At 35.1% G+C, this 22,586-nt stretch overlaps 2 protein-coding genes across 2 annotated transcripts; one reads left to right on the top strand and one right to left on the bottom strand.

Moving 5' to 3' along the window:
- Positions 1-9,870: 9,870 nt before the first annotated feature.
- Positions 9,871-12,027, top strand: LOC105443036 (putative nuclease HARBI1). The gene is made up of 3 exons (XM_011675830.2): positions 9,871-10,486; positions 10,856-10,992; positions 11,379-12,027. The coding sequence occupies exons 1-3, from the start codon at positions 10,262-10,264 to the stop codon at positions 11,494-11,496; spliced, it is 480 nt and encodes a 159-aa protein (XP_011674132.1). The 5' UTR covers positions 9,871-10,261; the 3' UTR covers positions 11,497-12,027.
- Positions 12,028-12,092: 65 nt separating this feature from the next.
- On the bottom strand, positions 12,093-15,695 carry LOC105443037 (pneumococcal serine-rich repeat protein-like). Its single transcript, XM_030992616.1, has 4 exons — positions 15,470-15,695; positions 14,417-14,567; positions 13,975-14,096; positions 12,093-12,609 (listed from the first exon to the last, which is right to left on the bottom strand). The coding sequence occupies exons 1-4, from the start codon at positions 15,602-15,604 to the stop codon at positions 12,349-12,351; spliced, it is 669 nt and encodes a 222-aa protein (XP_030848476.1). The 5' UTR covers positions 15,605-15,695; the 3' UTR covers positions 12,093-12,348.
- Between the last annotated feature and the right edge of the window lie 6,891 nt (positions 15,696-22,586).

Below are 22,586 nucleotides of genomic sequence, written 5' to 3'. Positions count from 1 at the left end.
CAGAATTTGAATTCGTTGTTTATTGTGTAAATTTCCCTGTGAGACGATAAGAGAGTTAACTAGATCACGAATTAAAGTCACCTGAGTTTACCCAGTTGTGACAGTATGGTATGGTATTTGTATTGAATCATGCATCGCAGTTACATATTACTGAATTGCACATTGATATAAGTTGCATTCCAAAAACGAGAGTACAATTTAGAACAGTATCGTTTACATAATTATAACTACACGTATTATGGCACATGTTTATCCTAAATATTGTGTATACCAAATGTAAAATAAAAGCAAAAATACGAAGGAAAAGGGGAATATCTACCTCAACAAATTACGAATTCAAAGTGAGGAAGAGAGAAAGGAAATATGTAGACAAAAGAGGTTTTTAATATCATGTATGTTTACACTGTGATTCAAACTGATTTGGGAAATTAAAGTCCACAAATTATGATACTGAATTTTAAATGTCGTTGACTTTATGTTATTTGCAAAGTGTGTGAGTGAAGAACTTCAAATCAATGCTAAATTTAGACATCAGGCGAAATTATGGTTTATATTCGCTATTGACAAATAATGGTTACTTAACAGCTGTTAAAACAAGAACAATATTAATCAGCGGTTTAGTTAAACCCTTAGTCAAAAAGTTAAAACCCTAGTTGAATCCACCTTTGTTTTAATCAGTATTGAGTAAAAACATTTACTTAACTTAGTACATGTTTTTACTCAATATTGATTGAGCAACTAAGCGTTACCCATATAACATCATAATCAATATTTGAGCAAAAAAATGCTCAAACAATTTGATCCAAAACATGTACTCGTTAATTGAGTAACATTTGGCTCAATTCATGAGCAGTTTCTTACTCGACATGAGTTGATTACGTTTCTACCCAGTACTGAGTAAAAAAGGGAACCGCTCAACAAAGGAGTAAATATTGAGTAAAGGTTGACTCATTCAAACTGAGTAGAGATTTAGTCTTTTATTGAGTAATATTTTTACTCAACAGATGAGTAGATTTGTTACTCAACACATGCTGAGTAAAGTTTACTCAAAAGTCTGGTGGTTCCCTTTTGACTACTCAAAAGAGTAAAAATTTTACTCAAATTGAGCAGTTTTTTTTTAGAGTGTATGATCTCGTTCCATTTTCTTTTCCCCAATGATTCTTCAAAATACGGTTAAAATTGAATGTGAAGTTTGTCAATGTCTTGACCCCAATTACTTATTTTATATGACAAATTGATTAACCAGTATCGTGAGGTAATTAAACACCTGCATTCAAATCATAATCTGGTATAACTCTCTAAAAACTAGATACTTGAAAGTAGGAATCAGAACTTTCACCCGCATCCTCTTTACCCAAAGCCGTAGATGAGGTTCGTTGGGTAGGAAATGCAGCTCCCCTAATTATTTCGAACTTGTTGTTATATTGGGCATCGTCACTTTTTACCCAGGCATCAAAGTGTTAGAATAACACCTGATATCTGGTGTATTTGTTATGACTTAAAAAATGTCTACCATAACGAGGTGTACTTTCTACACGTCCAGTAAATTGTCGTTAAGAGTTGTAATTGATTCAGTTTGATCGAAAGTCCTGCAATCAATCGTCATTCCGTAGATAAGTTTGAGCAGTTTAGGATAGGGATGGGGGGGGGGGGCTGCAATTTTGTTGATTGCTTTGGGCGCCACACTCTTTTAGACTATGTCCGTCTTCTGAATCCAAAATGTCATGTAATTTCACCAATGACGTTAAATGGTTTATTGCCCCACCCCTAACCAATCAAACAATCCTAACAAAGTAAGATGAATGTTATAGAAATCAACTTTTGTTAAACTGTATAGAAAGACGGCAAGGAAGCAAGGAGGATATGGTATTGACACACATGCTTGCCCCCAACAATTTAGGCATAAATGATTAAGACTCATTTTTCAAAATTATATTATTTTTAGCACTACTTTCGGTTGTTTTCAACTAGGCTATATACAGAGAGGTAGTGGTGCAAGATATGAACCCCATGTATACGTCTCATATAATCGGTTATGTCGTTATAGTCCGATAACTCACATAATTGTACTAAAGATATTGGGTTATAGTTTATTTATCTGGATTTATTTCGAATTTCAGAGGGGTTAACTGGCGGGTAATTACAACTTTTCCGGACATTTTTTTTATTCTGTTTTTTTGTGTGAATTCTTTATGATCATTTTTGTTTAATTCAATTACTTTAACCAACGCATTTCAATCTGCATCAATCTAATGTAGGAGGCATATAAGTTTTGAACCGAACCGTCCACTATCGCCATTTTTAGTATAATTTGTATTTGTTTTAGGGCTTTATGGAGTATATGGAGGGGGCAGCGGCAATACGTAGCTGTAGAGGCCATCGAATACCGACACGACTAGTCACCAATTACCGTTAAATATAATAATGCCAATGATTGCGAATTGTAAACCTCTTTCTTTTGCTGATATTATGTTAAGATGAAACTTTGAGAACTTAATGTAGCAAGCGCGTAGGTAGGATTATATTTTAGGAAGGGCGGTAGTGAGCATGCGAAGCTCTCGAATTAACTACACACTCTAAATAAAAACTGCTCAATTTGAGTAAAAATGTTACTCTTTTAAGTAGTCAAAAGGGAACCACCCGACTTTTGAGTAAACTTTACTCAGAATGTGTTGAGTAACAAATCTACTCATCTGTTGAGTAAAAATATTACTCAATAAAAGACTAAATCTCTACTCAGTTTGAATGAGTCAACCTTTACTCAATATTTACTCCTTTGTTGAACGGTTCCCTTTTTTACTCAGCATCTGGGTAGAAACGTAATCAATTCATGTCGAGTAAGAAACTGCTCATGAGTTGAGCCAAATTTTACTCAATTAACGAGTACATCTTTTGACTCAAATTGTTTGAGCAACTTTTTGCTCAAATATTGAGTAAGATGTTTTCTGGGTACCGCTTAGTTGCTCAATCAATATTGAGTAAAAACATGTACTAAGTTAAGTACATGTTTTTACTCAATACTGATTAAAACAAAGGTGGATTCAACTAGGGTTTTAACTTTTTGACTAAGGGTTTAACTAAACCGCTGATTAATATTGTTCTTGTTTTAACAGCTGTTAAGTAACCATTATTTGTCAATAGAGAATATAAACCACAATTTTGCCTGATTTCTAAATTTAGCATTGATTTGAAGTTCTTCACTCACACTATGCAAATAACATAAAGTCAACGACATTTAAAATTCAGTAACATAAATTGTGGACTTTAATTTCCAAAATCCGTTTGAATCACAGTGAAAACTGAGAGTTCCTTCATCATACATGATATTAAAAAGTATGTAGTTTAAACATTTCAATTTTAAAACAATGTTACTTTACATCTGAAAGGGTTCGAGATCATGACGACCAAATAATGCATCCGGAGTCAGTGAAGTAGAGTCTGTACTTTATTGTTTTCTTTTCGTTAAACAGCCTCTGTAATAATAATCAAATTTGAACAAAATATTTAAATCGTGTTGAACTTATTTAAATCAACAATTATATTATTGATACCAACAGCACAAATATTATTTATTGACATTGTTATGTAATATCATGCAACTAAATCTCAATCAACCCATTCATTATTATACAAAATAAATACACAAAATAAATTACACTCATTGTTTCTTCTTCTGTCCAACATCATGAACTATATGGTACAATAAATTATAGTATTGATTCATTCACATATATAATCATAAAGCAACATAACATAGTAAATTCAACTCACCGGCCAATACTAGCCAAAACGCTAAACAACAGTGACCGTATGCATGCTACCAAGTATCATATCCACAGCTCGTAGAAATACAGCAGACCTAGAAATAAGATCAAATGGCACTAAATACTACTAAAAATCAATGACTTATAAAAGGAAGCTTATTCTCATCAAAGTTGTAAGGATGATTTGTTCAATTTAACACAATTATACTGCAATTCCTTCATATATCATATAACAAAATAAATAACAAGAGTATTTCAATGAAGCATCATTGTTCCCATACAAATACAGTGCAAGACATAATTCAATTATACACTCTTAATGTCAGCGAGTAAATTGTGCCGAGTAAAACAAGTTGAGTAACAAAATGAGCAATTCAGTACTCAAGCTGGAGTAAGACCTTGATTTTAGTGGTACTCGTCACCCGAGTAATTTGTTACCTTCGATAAAGAGTAAATCAATGACTCAACATTGAGTACGAATTTCGTTTGTATCAATTTTGAGTAAACTACGGTTGGGTATTACGCTGCGGCAGGTGATAAATAAATCAACATTGATCTCTTACCCGAATTTACCTCGGGTGCGAGTGAAAGTTGCATCGATGGAAAGTGCAACTAGCTGTCAATATGCATGTGACACCTGTTCTACACATTTTTACATAATAGCAGCTGTATGTTCCTTTGTCTACCTAAGGAACTGGATATTTTGTACTCTTTCATTGTCCGTCATGTGCATGTCTCGTGCATGCATGTGCGCGTGCAGAAAGATGCGAAAGAACTGAGATACACTCTTAGAAAAAAGGGTGCAAAAAAGGGTGCAAAATAAGAGTTTGCACCCTTTACATAAAAATAAACCCTATTGAAGGAAAAGGGGTTAAAAAAAGGGTGCAATATAAGATTTTGCACCCTTCCCACAAAAATGAACCCTATCGACCAAAAGAGGGTGCAAAATAAAAGTTTGCATATTGCATGCATATTCATGATTACTTTCTACGTGTTCACATAAAAATACATTTATCATGATTTGTTAAGCAAATTATGACAATGCACATCAATTTTTTGATTTTGTATTTTCCTTTGGCAATCATTAACCAATATATTATTTTGTCTGGTCATGTTACAATTACATTCACGTTTTAGCAATAGATATATTGATTATATGATTACTAACCAAGAAACATCATGCATGTTTAATATGTATTTGTGTACGAGCAAATTTTACCAGTATTCCTCGATGATGGGTGCAGGATTGCACCTATTAAAGGGTGCAGGATTGAACCCCTAAAGGTGCTGTTATTGCATCGGTTTGCACCCCTAATGGAGTAAAAACATGTACTTAACTAAGTACATGTTTTTACTCAATATTGATTGAGCAACTAAGCGTTACCCAGAAAACATACTCAATATTTGAGCAAAAAAATCGCTCAAACAATTTGAGTCAAAACATGTACTCGTTAATTGAGTAAAATTTGGCTCAACTCATGAGCAGTTTCTTACTCGACATGAGTTGATTACGTTTCTACCCAGTACTGAGTAAAAAAGGAAACCGCTAAACAAAGAGTAAATATTGAGTAAAGGTTGACTCATTCAAAATGAGTAGAGATTTAGTCTTTTATTGAGTAATGTTTTTACTCAACAGATGGGTATATTTGTTACTCAACACATGCTGAGTAAAGTTTACTCAAAAGTCGGGTGGTTTCCTTTTGACCACCCAAAAGAGTAACATTTTTACTCAAATTGAGCAGGTTTTTTTTAGAGTGTACTGATCTTACTTTCACCATCAAAACTCTCATTAGTAATGCTTGTCGGTACGTGTACATGTATATATCATCATTCCAATAAGTTAAATGAAATACAATAATAATTATTAAACAATCCAACTTACTTTAAACAAAGTCTGATCACATTTCCTCCTACAGCAGGCCAAATGTACAAGTGCTTGCAGTCCTATCACATATCTTAGAATGGCTGCCTGCCTGCTATAGCATGCACCAATGCTAGCAATCACACAAAAGAAATCCACTCATGCAAAGAGTTCAATAGAGATAAGGCGGGAAACAGTACAATAGGAATCCCTCTAGAGGGGAAACAATACAATGGGAATCCCTCTAGAGGGGAAACAATTTGTCATTGACTGAAGAAGCAAGGGGGGGGGGCATCTTTGCACCACTTAATTCCTATTTAATTTACAACATAAATTCCAATTTACAACACATCGAATCACCGAAATGAGCTTTCAAATTGTTGGCATCAATTCTGTAAGCTAAATATTTGACACATATTGACAAGGATTAATGCCATCAATGAAAATCAAGTAGAAAAAATTTAATTATAGGAATCTCCTGATTTATATTTTTACAGTGCGTCCCAGAAAAAACAAAACCGAAAATATTATCGATATCTTATCATAAATTATTCACAATTAATAAATAACACATATGTTTAAAGCTTAGATCCTCCTCTTTGATTAAATGCAACTAGCATGTGGCATATTTCACGCATGAGTGATCAAAATAAATTTGAAGAAAGGATACCAAAAAGTCATAAGGGGGACGGTATCTGAATGTCTGTGATGATGCATGATTACATAATAAACATTGTCGCGACAAATAATGTCCTCATTAACATATACATTATCAGGTGGCGGTGGTAATGAAAACTTAATGCACATAAATTAACCTCTACCTTGTTAATTCCTACCATGTTAACTACATATAAAAAAGGACTCTCATTATTAGTTCATCAGTACTAGGGTCCATGTTTAATAAAATCCTTGGTACAAATTCCATAAATGAGACGATCAAAGAAGTCCCATATGACAGCTGCCTGGGCAGGGTAATCCAGCTGTAGTACTTGAAACATCTTGTAGCAGTAGTCAACTGCTGCTGTCAATGAAGAGCATGAATAGGCGCTTCTCTCGAGGACTCCGTAACACTGTCCTGGCTTCCTTGGTGTTCCTCAAAGCACCAACAAAAACAGTTGGCTCCTTCCTCTGAAGGAGGCCAGAAAAAATCCAAGCCAGTTCCTTCCTAAAATGATAACATTTAGATATGTAGTTAACATGGTAGGAATTAACAAGGTAGAGGTTAATTTATGTGCATTAAGTTTCGATAGGATGATAACAACTAATTTGTTTTGATAAAAGAAGAATGTCTTTTCGGGGGGAAGTTGTCCTACTCCGAGTCCTAGGGAGTAATTTTATAGGGGTAATTGTCCTCTGGGATGGTTGTCTTCAGGGGGTTATTTTCTGGGGTGGGGGGGGGGGGGTAATTGTCCCGCTGGTAATTGGCCGATTTGTCCTAGAACCATCTGCATCAATAGGCCTACCCCAGGCCAATACGTGTTTAATACAAATACAATAAAGTAGGCTAGCTATAATTACCGGTCACTAAATTAATGCATGAACGTTCGCCCTTAGAGAATTGCCCAAGTTCACAGTCAGTGACAACAATACGACAGTACGACAATACCGACAGTGACAACAATAATTTCACAATGTTCATCAACACAGCGTCCTTGAAACTTGACTAAATATCACACGGTAGCTCTTTTAATATTATCATGAAGATTTCTTACCTAGAAATGTCGGTTGGAGCTCTTTCAAGCTCGATCCATGAGCTCAGAATTTCTTCCCAATGTGTCACATCTATCTCAGTTCTTTTTCATCTTTCTGCACGCGCACATGCATGCACGAGACAGCTAATACCCAACTGTAGTTTACTCAAAATTGACACATACGAAGTTCTTACTCAATGTTGAGTTATTGATTTACTCTTTATCGAAGGTAACAAATTACTCGGATGACGAGTACCACTTAAATTGATTTCTTACTCCAGCTTGAGTACTGGGCCCCGTCTTACAAAGAGTTGATATTGATCCGAATCAATCGTAAGTCCTTAAATCAATCGCAACTTTAAAATTTATATTGATTCCATCTTATGAAAAGTTACGATTGATATCAATCGCAACTTTAAAATTGATATCAATCGTAACTCTGTGTAAAGTTGCGATTGATTCACAATCAATCATAACTTATAAGAAATCAATATCAGGCTTGGGTTGCCATGGTGCACCCAATCAATTTCAATCATGGCTGCCATATTGATGTTTGGTGAGGAGCTACTAGAGATGAGGCAGAGAAGGATACCAAGAATATTTCGCGACAGGACACAACCCCTTGAATTTGGGGATAAAGACATTGAAAGAAAATATCGATTTACCAGAGAAGGTTGTATAACCTTGATAGACATTTTAACACCCAAATTGAGTCACAAGACCCAAAGAAGCAGGGCACTACCACCACAATTACAGATTTTTGTAGCCCTAAATTTCTTCGCCACTGGAGCAGTTTTAGATGACACAGCAACCACTCACGGTGTGGACCGCAACACTGCATCCTGCACTGTACACCGTGTTGCGGAAGTCCTATGTGAAATGAAAGAAACGGTAAGTAAAATACAGACTTTTTTTACTTTCCTTCAGTGACAGTGTCCTTGTTTTTAAAGATCACTTGAACACCCACAATTTTTTTTTTCTAGATCTAAAAGTTAGTCAGATGCAGACTCGGTCTCAGTCATACACTTGTAACATTAATTTTAACCAAGTAAAAAAAAAGACAAAAGCAGGTTAGAAGTTAGGACAAATATCTGATTCTCTGTTGGACGTTTGGTTTTCAATTTTCAAACAAACTTGGTTTCTAGTTTCTACATTCAAGCGAATAACAAAAGTTGTCCCGAACCATCGAGAAATTCTACGAGTGGGACCACATCGGTCGTCTGCCGCTGACTGTTATCCGCGTACGAGTTCGGGAGGGTGTGCTCGCCGAAACTAAGGGGCTAAGCTTCAGGACCGTCCGGAGCTATATTACTAGTACTACTAGGCCTATGATATGATAGATCTAACTTGAAGCTATTGTTAGTTATCGAGCCAAAACAAGAGTTGAAGTAGATTAGGAGCTGGTTTACCAAAAAAGTCATGATTACCTGTCACTCTCTTCACCTAATTAAGTTCTTCATAGTGGTCAACGAGTTGACATTAGATGATCATTGCAGACACGTACACGTAGCGTATAGCGTACCCGCGTACTACACACTCGATTCTACAATTTTGTTTATACACATCATCATAGGAAGCTAGCTATACATTCAGGACAATTTTGATGTGCCAATTTGATACAAATTAATTAATTCCTAACAAAGCTTGTTTCAAGAAAAATCAGTATGAATGTAGTTTAAACAACTTGCTTTCTAAATAGTTTAACGGCTATCATTTATTAGATTTCAAATCAATGTGTACCGATCACACTGTTTTCGTTATTATACTTTTTTTATAGTTATTTTCAAATCTAGAGATCTACTAGTAATTTGCAACATATGCTGGGGGGCATGGCCTCATGTAATTTCATGGAGGAGAGTTAGAGAACAGAGGAATGAAGGCAACATGATACAGAGGGCTACTGAATTTATGATGTTTTATAAAATAAAGTTTTTAACATTTTGTTAGTTTTTATTTTCATTTTCTAAAACAATTAGCCGGCTTGCGGGTCATATGACAATAACAAAAAGAATGCAGTCTCATATGGATATATGGTTTTTAATGAACTATTAAAATTTATTTTTCAGTGTAGGCCTATATGTTTATAAGTTTTTTTAGTTTTTTTTAAATTTTATTGTAAATATGTAAATGTAAGTGAAATGTTTGAGAGTTTGTCTTTTTTCAATAATATATTTTTTGTTTTGTTATTTAACTGAAAAAAAGAAGAAAAAAAAAAGAAGAAAAAAAAAGAATAGGAAAACTAGCATGGTCAAACAATACCAACACAATCTGTCAACAAATCTTATTATTGCAATCTGCCATGGGACTACTCTACTGTAGATTTAATAATTAAACTAAGGTAAGAACAGAAATATTCATATAGACAGAAAATAATTCAGTGTTTATGACAACAATAATTCAAACTTATAAACAGTTTGTTTTTAATTTTGAAACAATGTTTTATTCATAAGAATAAATATCTTGAGATTATATCAATTCATTACATGAAATAAATACTAATAAATACTAACTCACACAAATATAGTTTTAGAAACACTCATGCAGCTAAATTTCAGTGATTTTATGTACAGATGAATACTTAAAAACCTGCTTAGAAAATTGTCAAATACATGTATTGCAATCACAATAAGACATACCCTGTACTCCCATTTTATGCACTGGTACATGTTCGTCCATGAGATTATTCTTTAATAAGGCATAAATATCTGAACTAGTCTTACAGCTGTATAGATAAATTAAATATATTAGAGGAATAGATATATAGTTGAAAACCTGTACATATATACACATCACCCTCATACACTGGTACCTGAAAATCCATTAAATTAATCATATATATTAACTATAATAATAATAAAAGTAATTACATTATTAATACAATTTCATTTTACTGTTTTGCGACAGGTCATCAAGTTCCCAAAGAACCCTAGAGATGTAAATGAACCATGACCAAGTTCCATGGAATCGCCCACCTGCCTGGAATTATTGGAGCAATAGATGGCACACATGTTTGCCTACATGGTTGCTGCCTTAAGCCCGACGAGCATATCTTCGTAAATAGAAAAAGCAGGCATTCGATCAATGTGCAACTCGTGTGCGACGCAAAATTCCGCATTACCAACGTGGTAGCCAGATGGGGAGGCAGTACACACGACAGTCGCATCTTGGAGGTAAATTTGAAACGCTCTCTTCTTAATTTTCAAAAAACATTCATACTTTGTACACATTAGTCCATTATTGTGGTAATTGAATGCCCCTGTAAAAATACACATATTATTACTTCACCAATTTGTTATGAAATGCACAATTTGTAACATCCAAACATCAAAGCTTTCCAAAATATCTTTAAAAGTGTTATCATCTTTCATATTAACTTCAATATGCATGCAGATGCATCAGTGTCAATATCTATTTATATATGACCGTAAACCAATACTTAACAGTATGTGCAGTTTTCTCTATGTTGTACATGTTAACTTGTTTTCTTTTTTTTCTCTCAAAAATTAAAATAAAATGTTAATCACCGTTTCTCTTAACAGAACAGTAAGTTGGCTCGAAAGTTCGCCGCTGGACAGTACAAAGGCATTTTGTTGGGGGACTCAGGGTATCCCCTTTTCCCTTGGTTAATGACCCCTCTATCTCATCCCAGGACAGATCAGGAAAATGCCTACAACAAGTAAGATGGGTTGATTCATATACTTCCCCCCCCCCCCCAAAAAAAAAAAAAAAAAAAACCAACAACAAACATAGATGATAAACAATTTAAAACGAATGAAATGTATTAATTTGTTTTTTTAAATAATGATAGATGTTCACACATCTATTAACCATCTTACATGAAGCCCCTTGATATACGTTTACGTCAATTTCCACTACCAATAGAATTTAAGAAAGTTTGTTTTGCTACTACATGTATAACAATTCTTCAGAGAATATAAATATCACTTTGATGCTTCATATACTTTCACCAGTTCATATATGCCAAAGGAGCCATTAATCATGTAAGCAATAAAAATGTTTCAAAGACTCAATCTTCTCTTCCTTTCTGCTACTCCAAAACAGTGCACACGCAAAAACAAGATCGATCATTGAACAACTTAACGGCCAGCTTAAGAACAAGTTTAGATGCTTACTAGGCCATGGATTGCCTTTCATCCCTGTGAGATCATATGTCGGGTAATAACAGCGTGTTGTGTACTATTCAATCTTGCAAAAGATTTTAAAGAACCAATTTTGGAGGGTGAGGATGTCCCACTACCTGCAGCAGAAGAGGATGCCTTAGAGGTGGAACAAGACAATGACATTAATGGTGTAGCTGTCCGATCGAATATCATTGCAACCTTTGTCTAAGGACATCTCCAGTTGGAGCAGTACAGTGTAGGCCTATCATTATCTTGAATTACTTTATTTGTATAGATATGAACTTACATAGATGTAATACATCGTTACACAGTTAGTCAGAAAAGATCAGAATCTTCCTATCTACAATTTGCCTGGTGCCTTGTGAGTCATAGTTCTTGCTATTAGCATTTCAGTGTTTCAATTACATGGGTCCATCTGATCTACTAGGACTATATCAAGAGGTGACTGGTAGAATATATTACCAATAAAGCCCAACATATGAGAGGGACTTTAATTACAAAAACTACATTTCACAAAATTTGAATGATGAACATGTTCATTCTTTTTTAATGAGTGAAATAAATTTAATTGAATTTAAATTGATTTAAATTGAATTCAAAGGTCTTTTATCCGTTTAAGGTACTATGTCCCATTTGCAGTCCAAAAAATGAAAAGGTTAAATTCCAATGGCATTTGAAAGATAATACTAATTTAGAACTTCCTTAAAAACATTCCAACTAAACAATGCCACCCCATGAGCCCAAGAGACAAGAGTGGGGGAATCTAGGACTCGTTATTTTTTAGGGATCTTACGAGACCCACGAGCTCCCTGAAAAGCCCCACCTCTTCTCTCTTGAGCTCAAGAAGCTCCCTTTCCACGAGCAGCCTCTGCCTCTCAATATTTAAAAAATCACCCTGAGAGGTGCTCGAAGGTGTGGAAGCTACTTGTGGGATAGCACTTCTGCTTAGCACTACTGCTAGCACTACAGCTAGCACTAGTGCTAGCACTACTACTAGCACTACAGCTAGCACTAGTGCTAGCACTACTACTAGCACTACTACTAGCAGTTCTTGAACTTGCAACTACAATGGAAGGGTCAGATGGAGCTGCGACTTGATTACTCATGTCCATTAGCATCGCCTCTGCTGTTTCGTCTCCATTACTGGTGCTCTGTTTTAGAAGTATATTTGAGAACAAAAGAAGAACAAAAGAAATCTTACGTAAATGTCATTGAACATATAAGTTTTAGTGCTAATTAGGGGGATAAACAACAACGTTTGTTGACGACGTTGACTTGCTCGAAAAATTTGTCGCCATCTAGTGGCAGCTGATTTTTAGTTCAATGGAGCAAGCTGGGTTTGGTTTGTTACCGATTGTTTTGATTTGTCACAAATCTTATTTTGAGGGATATTCAGTTCACAAAAGGGCACAAAGGTCAGTATATTTATATATTTGATGTTTTCTTGCAATTAATTGCTGTCATGTAAAGGATTATGAAGATTAATTTGGATATAAAGCCAAGTCTAGCTGTATGTAACAATACGTTAATGTACAATTGCAAGTAACATACAACTGTGTAGGAATTGACGTAGAACCATTTATGAAATATCGTATAAGGTGAAGAGTAATGACTGATATGGTGCGAAATATACGACTTATGACCGTATGAGACAGGTTTCATTTATCGTAGATATGAAAGAACTCAAATTGGGATCATTTAGGACAAAGATGAATGAAGATAGCTAGGAAGAATCTCTACTTACTACTTACATAGAAAGGCATATATGTGGGGTTATGAAAAGTCATTCTTCTTTTGATGTTGGAGTTGATTTAATTTAGTTAGGCTGCCAAGTTACAAGGAGCCATATAGGAGCCTTATGAATTGTTTGACATAGTATAATGATTGGCAAACATCTCTATATGTTGGGTTTTATAGCCAAGATTGTTTGCGTAGATGATGCTGTAATCAATCAAAGTTCTAATCGATATACATACTTGTTTGGTTCAGATTCATTTGCATATGTGCTTATTATTCTTGCAATTCTGTCTTTGTCATACAGTTTTCGCAGAGTTGAAGGATGGATACGAAAACGTAATAAAGATAGACTATAGACAACTCCAGTTGATACTTGTGTCCTCTGAATTCATTTGGGGGTTTATTACGACTCTAGCTACCACAGCTACAACGTTAATTTGGAAAAACATAAGAGTTCAGTGACCATGAAAGAATGCTAAAGAATGTGTATACAAAATTCGAAATGACTTGGAATATAATAAGGGCCCTAGTAAGCAATCGTAAACAAGCAAAACAAACAGGATCTGGGGGAGGATCAAGAAGAAGAACTATTCAAAATGCAAATTAGTACACATATTTATATATCTCATATATATGATATAAATAATGAAATAATAAATTTCAGACATTTTAGACCGAGCTTGATCGTGTCGTTTTACAAAATAGCCTGCAGCAATATGCTATTCATAATGTGTAAAGGTTTATATTCTAGGATGAATTAATTGTAGGAGCAAAATTACCGCTGATGATTGGCTGCATCCAGCTTCAATCTCTTCCCCCATGATTCCAAATCTTGCCTGCGGAGCTTGTGCCGCAAGGATCACCTCGAAAGTTGGGTTGTTGGTAGGTGCCTGCCCTCCACCTGTGTGAAGAACAATAAATAGTAGCCGGGCATTGGTTTCATGATTTCGGCCATACCTTCCTTATTTTCTTTATTGTAACTCACAAGTGGATTATACAACTAAAAATAGCATGTGAGAAATTAAAGTGATGAAGGCGTTGACCGGTCTTGGTCATTTTCAAATGTACGATTCTACTTTCTCAACAACAACAAAAATGTATAATAAACATCAATACTACAAATAAAATACCAATTCAATACTTTGTCTTTAATATTATTTTTTATCAAATCCTCAATGTGAATTTGAGACCCAAAATAAGAAGCTGGATGTAGAGACGAACCTGTTCGATTTTTGCGGCTCTGGTATTTGTTGGCCCTGACCTTTATGTTGGCCCATTTCGTCTTTACATCGGATGCCCTCCTCTCCATCCCGCACTGGAGCCTTAGCACCTCCGCACACTTCCCCCAGTACTTTGCCTTCCTGGATTCGACCTGAACAGTACAAACGTTTGCAGTCAAAATTTGTCACTGTACTTTGTTATGAAGAAGTAATCTTCTCCTTTTTTTTTTAAAGTTTATATTCATAGGAGATCTCTAAATAGCAAGGTATTCATATCTACAGAAAGCTTACAAGCCATACAATGACCTTGAATGACATTCAATCAATATAACACTTCCGTAAAAGCGAACTTTGGGTGAAAACATCTCCCTTCTCTGGGACAAATTTGCCCTATTGTCATCAGAATCACTAAATTGCACACTTTCATGGCATGTTAGCTGCATAAATTGCTTTAATAACTCATTCAATTATAAAATAATCTATACTTAATTGATTTTATTTCCTATAAGTATCAACTTTAAAGAAAAAGAATACCGGTACATGTAAAGAAGCCAATAAAAACGAAGTAACTGATGGAAAAAAGAAAATTCTAATCAAAGTCTACACAAGTTTTTTCTTATCACAGCAGGCATTTGTTGTTTAAATTTCATGGTTTTCTAATGCTATTTTAACAAAAAATATCATAATAAATAAATTTTAAAAAAGTATATACACCCACCCTTCCCACCCCCCCCCCTCCCCCCCCCCCCCCAATAAAATTAACCACTGAAAAAAAGCCTGGAAACTAAAGTGTGTTTTGAATGCACAGTTGAAAAAGAGCAGTGGATCTTCACTTGACCTTGACTCTTATTTTGATCTACTGCACATTCCATGACTGAAAAATCAACACAATGAGGGTCTCATTAAAAAAAAATATATTAAAAAAACACTTTCTAATTACATGTACATGTATAGATCTACTAAACATAGGGAACGATTATGCCATGATTAAGAGAAACATAATATATCATACTTTAGTTTCCAAAATTTCTTTTGAGGTGTTTAGTTAACGTACCTTCGCGGAGCAATGTCCTGCTCGACCAAAGAGCTTTTCTCTGTGCTGTTTCACGAAGTCGCACATGACCACAACCTCCTCGTGGGTCCAGTTTGGTTTCCTTCCCTGAAAACAAGATGTAAGTGAAAATAACATTATTTAAACAGTGAGTGAATACTACAAATGCATGCAATTTTATTAATTATCATTTAATTGAAACAACATGAAACATAATGCTACACAATTTTTGTCACACTAGAAACACTTTTGTACTGCATATTTGCCTATGAATACATAGAGGAACATTGATATAATGTGACTATAAAACATATTTACACCATTGTTCTTTGATAATAAAATTGTTCCATTCTTTAATACTCTTAGGAATAAAAATTATGAACTCAATGTACTATTAATGGCACATGAAAAAAAACTTTGTTCCATCAGCGAATCCCCTAAAGTTTGGCTAAAAGCTGTCGGTACCTTATCAAAGGCCTTCATTAAATCTAAATAGACATCATCAATGTAGTTATACCAGGAGAAGAGACCCAAGGTTCGCTTTTTGCTTCCCAGAGTGTTATTTTTAAAATTGTCAAAATCAATGTTTAAATAATGTAAACACAATCTACTATTACTAATCATTTTTGCTGTTTGAGGCTGTTCCGACATACCACTGCTAGACTGAAAAGGGGAGACGTGAAAAGAAAACAGCATGAAAATACCAGATACAACCATTCTTAAGATTTGATAGCAAACATAGTTATGCTCAAACTCATATCAAACTGGAAGTTAAATTTTCACACAGAATGATTACGGGAGGGGAGAGGGGTGTGATTGACCAAGGCTGCTATTTGCCAAGATCGGTTGAATGATTTGCGCATGCGCTAAATGTAAGTTAAAGTTCTAGATCTAGACTAGACTAGACCCGACCCTATGTCAAAATAATATTAAGGTGTCTGATCGCGCACCAGGCTTTGTGTGCTGAAACCCTTCCCATAGACATTGAACACATCCCTATGCAGTCTATGTGCATTGCAAAATTGGTCAACGTTTTTAAAAATAAATTTAGATTCAAACCTTTATCTGTTGTGATCCTGAAGGTGATACTAAATAAATGAGGTGTCATATGAAAGGACAGGTTAATCCCCATATTTCCAAAGGGGTGTCATTTCAGATTTCTAAAAATATCTTGTCGAAACAGCAATTTAAATGTTTCCATGGCGACTCGGTAGATTTCCCGCTTTTGAGAATCGACCCCCCCCCCCCCCCGAGGGATAATTAGTTCAAGGCGTAAGGAATATGTTGATGTTCTTTTTTTTTCCCGCTAGCCCCAAGGGATCACATGCGATTTAAGTTTGAAAATACCCTTCCCCCACCATTTGCATATTATCGCCTAATGCATTAGAAATTTAGAATGCAGCTGTTTAGCAAAAAATGATAACTTGGCGTGAACCCCTTTTTTGTCCATTCTAAACAAAATGATCTAGATCTATTCTGATTACATTTTTTATTCAAATATCCAACAAAAATGGTGAAAAACGATCCTAGACTTCTAAATTGAAAATTGAAAAATCATTTAGAACCTCTAAGGCTCTAAAAAGTTAGACACCCTGATAATATAATATAGATCTAGGCTATGGTCTAGACTTCTAGTAGAATCTATTCTAGGCCTAGATCTAGACCTAGTATAACTATGATGAGACTAGGCCTAGACTCTAGTCAAAGCTCAGTAAAGCCTCGGTCTCAATAGACCGAAAGCTTCAGACAAGTTCAGTCTCTGATATCGACGGTTGTTCCGCTGAGATTGCATCTGCCGATCTGGCTCCTCTGATGGAATGTCAACAAATGTCAGTTTTATTAAAGAAATGACCCATAGACTAATATCAAACGGTTATTTCTGTCTACGGTCACAAATGACATTACAAACGAATGTCAACAAATGTCAGTTTTATTAAAGAAATGACCCAGGTCTAGTCTAGATCTAATATCAAACGGTTATTTCTGTCTACGGTCACAAATGACATTACAAACTGCTACGAACGCTGTACAAACGATTTTCAAACAATGGAAATTCAAGAAGACAATGGAAAAACAGGGAGATTCGTACGAACCTTTGTGACCGTAGCTTGAATAAATTAAATGGTTTGAAAATCGCTGGAGTAACAAGTTAGAGTAGTCTAGATCTAACGTTAGAGCTAGACCTACATGTAGATCTATAGGATAGACTCTAGATCTAACTTTGTTAGACTTCTAGTTCTAGATCTAAGTTAGACCTAGACAGTCTAGTTCTAAATTTATTTAAGAAATGACTAGGACCTATTTCGAAAGTGTTTGGTTAGTTTTATTTTATTCACCGACAAAGGCGACAATCATGACATTGAAATTTGAATGATTAAAATCAAAGAAAAAAGTTAAGTCAATGACGTGCCGCATCAAATTCAAAATCAAATATCCTGCAGCAAACACCAAAAGTAATTTACAAGTAAGGTTCGTCATATGTGGGAATAGTTTATCACGTGCCACATTTGTAGACCTAGTTTTTTAAAACTTTTTTTAGCTCGCCGCGCCGCGGAAAGACAAGACAAAAATACACCGTCAAGTCACCGCACAATATCTCTGCGAGCGATCGAGAGACTGGCATCACCCCCGCAGCTCTGGGGACATGACACAGTTCTTACCGCATACACTTCTGCGATCGCCAGTACAAATTTTACGTATTTTCAAGTTAAGAAACATTACAAAAACAGTTCGCTTTATAATTTCAAATTCAGTCAATAGTATGCGAACATTACATTTTCACTGAAAATATCCACTTTTAATTACATACAATAAAAATCGAAATATTGTCAAATTAAAGGAGGTGCTTACTTCAGCACAGATCACAACAAGAACGGAACAGATTTATGTTGCAGGCTGGGCGCGCTATAAAAGCTAGCGCAGACGACAAATTTATCGCAGATCACGTGATTTAGGCTCGATCAGTGTTATACAATTATTAAAATCGATCGCAAGTTGATATTGATATTACAATTATTAGTAAGACGGAATCCTGCGATTAATTGCAAGATGATATCAATCAAAGCTGATATTGATACTTGATATTGATATCAATATCAAGCTTTGTAAGACGGGGCCCAGTACTGAATTGCTCATTTGTTACTTATCTTGTTTTACTCGGCACAATTTACTCGCTAAAATTAAGAGTGTAGTATAGCGGTTGTATGTGCACGACCCGATTTTTACATTTACTAAATTGGTGATTCCACACTTTGATGGACTTTGAATGGGTTACCTAAATCTCCGCATGGGTTTGTGAAAAACATATTTAGCCTTGTATTACCGCTTAAGCAAGGAAAATACAAATTCAAGACCAAATTCTCAACCTAATATTCGCCGTGTCGCATATTTTGTCGCGAATTTCAAAGGAAAAAAATTATGATTCGCGATGTCCCTTCTGGGCCACCATACACAATTGCCAGATTGAGCCCTACTTGCTGGCTTAAACAGAAAGACCTTCACAAAAAGATCAGGCATGCGACATGTGTGAGGGTAAACAACAGGTATTCAGCTGTAAAATGATCAACAGCGCTGCCATGAATGACCGATTTTCCGTTGAAGTCATTTTATCATTATGAAAACTGAAAAACCTGGCCAAAATATTTGTAAATCAAATATGTTATTTGTTTTTGTTTTCAATATTAATTCAGTCTAGTTATTGTTTTCGTTTATTTTTATTTTTTATGACCCATGTTACACTTTATTTCTTCGTTTTCCATGTTGAATACATTATACCGCTCAATATAATAACAGACTCCTCATTATTCAAAACCATAATCAGAAAGATGATATTTATTTAAATATCTATGTTCAATGCAATTGTGATTTTGGGGGAAATCAGAAAAACTCACCATAGCGTGCATTGAGGGTAGGCAGCAGAGTCGTATATCTCGCATCAGTGACATCTGTAAGAGAGAGCCTGCCTTAGGTGTACGGGTGTAAAAGAATCCCCGCATCTAAATTACTTGGTGGGTTGTATGTACGAAGGTCTTCAGGTAATAATTTGATGAATTCTGAATTTGTATTACGAGTATTTAACAAAGGAATCAAATTTCCTTCAATGGTTTCATCTGGTTCGAGACACAAAACTCCTAAATTGATGAAACTCTTTCGGGAAGCCATGCCTGTTTTTAATGAAGCTCAGATAACCGTTATTCGAGGTTGTGACGATGAACTTCTGTCGCTACTATGAGATGTCACGACAGATTGGTAGCAAGAATCGTGTATAGCTTCGGGTCTGAGTAAACATACTTCGCCAATAGGAATCGAGAACAGCGAAATAAAATCCATATGTATATTGGCTCAGCCTCGTCGAATGCTCATTCAACCTTTGCTTACCAGTTGCCTGAAGAATATTTTCTACTCCAGTTATTCGCGATTGGTAACAAAAAGAGTGAACTTGATTATTTGAAGAAGAAATTGTCGAATGTATCCTCTGATAGGAGAACAGCACACGAAGAAAGAGAAATCTTGAAGAAAAAAAACATTTTTGTGATAAGGAAGTAGAATGGAATAATTCCTTGAGAGGGGAAAAAGGAACGTACGCGGCTACAGCAAAAGTAATAAAGGAACAGCATCGTCAAACTAATGACCTGAATCATTGCAAATGGAAATCGAAAAAAAAAGTAAAAAAGACGATGAAATACGTCACCATTCGCGACGACAAGAACAGAAAGGAAAACAAAGCAGAATATGAAATAAATCCTGAGCAAGTTCGTCTTGAGGCCAAACAAAAAACGAACACATGCGGAGTTTAGAAGCAAAGCACTAGAAAGAAGAAACAAATGTGTGATGCGAAAAAAAGCGTACAATATAATGACAAAGATACAGGAGGCCCGCCTTCAGAATGATAAAGAAAAAGGATTAAAACATAACGAAAGCTGAACAAAGAGAGCTGAACAAGAAAGAGCAGGCCTACAATTCATAGATGCCGAAGCAACCCTACATAAAGCCGAGCCGGAGCGGATCCTTACTGAAGAGGAGCGAAAGAAAATGCAACACGTCGAAGAAGTAAAAGAAGAAAGGAAGAAGGGCGAGTAAGAGGAAGAAAAGGGACGACAATGGATAAAAAGCAACGGATTAAAAACATGCGCGAAGAACTAAGATACCTGAAACCAGGGGACTCGTTTGAATTTCCTCCAGATAACATCAGTTTTCCTGACACGTACAATATAGGTTTGTTCGGTAACACGGGAATAGGAAAATCTTCTTTACTCAATTCATTGAAGTTCGCATTCAAAGGGGAGTTGGATGAGCTATCGAGAGAACAAACTTCGACTGACCAGTTTCATGGTGGTCACACAGTGAGGCGGCTCGAGGTACAAGTAACCAGGCATCTTATTTTCATCGACAACAGAGGTTTCGGAGCGGAAGCTCTGGAGAACCTAAGCGCTGGAGAAGAAATCATTAGTCAGTTGGGTAAGTTGGATCACAAACAGGGATGTAAACTTGATTTTAACAACACTGAACATTTAACGTGTCATTTTGTGTCAGGTTTCTCTACATATATGTATTATATGGTCATGTTGCCTGTAAATACAAACAGAAATAGAAAATAAACTAAGTTGACATAACTTTTAGGTCTCAAGAACCTTTTGTAACTAGATTTAAAAGTTAATTTGATAACTTCTTATGAAAAGTTGAGGCTAAATGTATATGGTTGCCAATATTTACTAATGCATCCCACTGCTATATCTTCATGCTCTTGTTAAATTTAAAGTTACTAAGTATAAATAACTTATAGCATATATTGTGAAATACACACGGAGTTTTGGAAAACTAAATGCCATTACGCACAAGATATCATTGCGAAATTGTTGAAGAATTTTGGCGATTTTGCCAATAAATCAAGAACGCAATTTTCCAGCAGGATTTTCACTTTCACTGGCCCAAAATATTGGAATGCCCTTCCTGGCACATTACAAGAAAAGCCCTCGTTGAGTGGTTTCAAAAATGCCTTCAAGCACTTTTTGAATCAGAATAAGTAGTTCCCCTCTCCCTCTCTGTCTCTTTCTTTGTCTCCTTCAACCCCTTCTCTCTGTCTTCTTATTATCTTCCTGCATGTCTCCACCTTTTTCTGTTTTGTACTCTCTCATTCTTATATTCTTCATTTATCATTATCCTCTTGTCATTCTTTCAATGTTTCTGATTTGTTTTTGTCTCGTTAATTGTTTATTTTTCTATTGTCTGTCATGTTTTTGTTTTATTCCGTAATTTTTCTTCAAAATTAAGTTATAAATGTATAAAGAATAATTATTATTGTGCGAACCTACATCTAACAAGCTTTGATTTCAAGTAGGTTCGTGTTTTCATTTCTTGTAATTAAATCATTTTGCATTACAATGACTAAAAAACAATGTCAAAGATATTTCAATGCTTATTTCTGTTATACCATTACGTTTATTATTGTTTTGTTATTGTTTATATTATGTGAAAAAGAAATGGAAAATAAATTCGCTCTGTATAGAGCTATTATATAAACAATACAAATCTCGTTGCATTTCGGGGTACCATTGCCATTATGAGAAATTGAACTATTTGTAATTTCATTTTATTGATTGGTCTTTTTCTCTGACAGAAGGGAGAGCTGGCTTTGCAGAGAAGGTAGACTGGCGAAATTCGGATGGGGCGAAGGGCCGGAAAGCGAGGGCGAAAAACAGGATTCATTGCACCATTCTTGTGTTTGAGTAAGTATATTATTTGGTTTTCGACTTTCACATTATTTTCATGAAATTGACGCATTCACTTTTTTAAAGTGTTTTTAAATTAGAAGACAAACTTGTTGATGAAAACTTCATGTGTAATGACAAAGTTATCCATAATCCCAAATTCGCCAATACAACCAGATTAATATCTGTAGCCTTAAATTATGATATGAAATATGAAAAGATAAGTATGTAAATATTAGTATAAAAATAGGTGGCTCTTGATTAAAGTTTAAAGTATTCCATCCACACTTTCTTTATTTCTTTTAATAAAACTCATGAATTATATTTGTTCTTACTGTTCAAAACTTACACAAATACTCCTTCAACTATCTACAGAGGAGCTATCATAGGATTTTTTTTTCTTCTGGAAACAG

This window comes from Strongylocentrotus purpuratus, unplaced genomic scaffold (genome assembly GCF_000002235.5).
Source record: "Strongylocentrotus purpuratus isolate Spur 01 unplaced genomic scaffold, Spur_5.0 spur5_scaffold_20, whole genome shotgun sequence".
Classification (NCBI taxonomy): domain Eukaryota; kingdom Metazoa; phylum Echinodermata; class Echinoidea; order Camarodonta; family Strongylocentrotidae; genus Strongylocentrotus; species Strongylocentrotus purpuratus.
The sequence above is the reverse complement of the archived record's forward strand: the minus strand, read 5'-3'. Positions and strand labels throughout refer to the sequence as shown.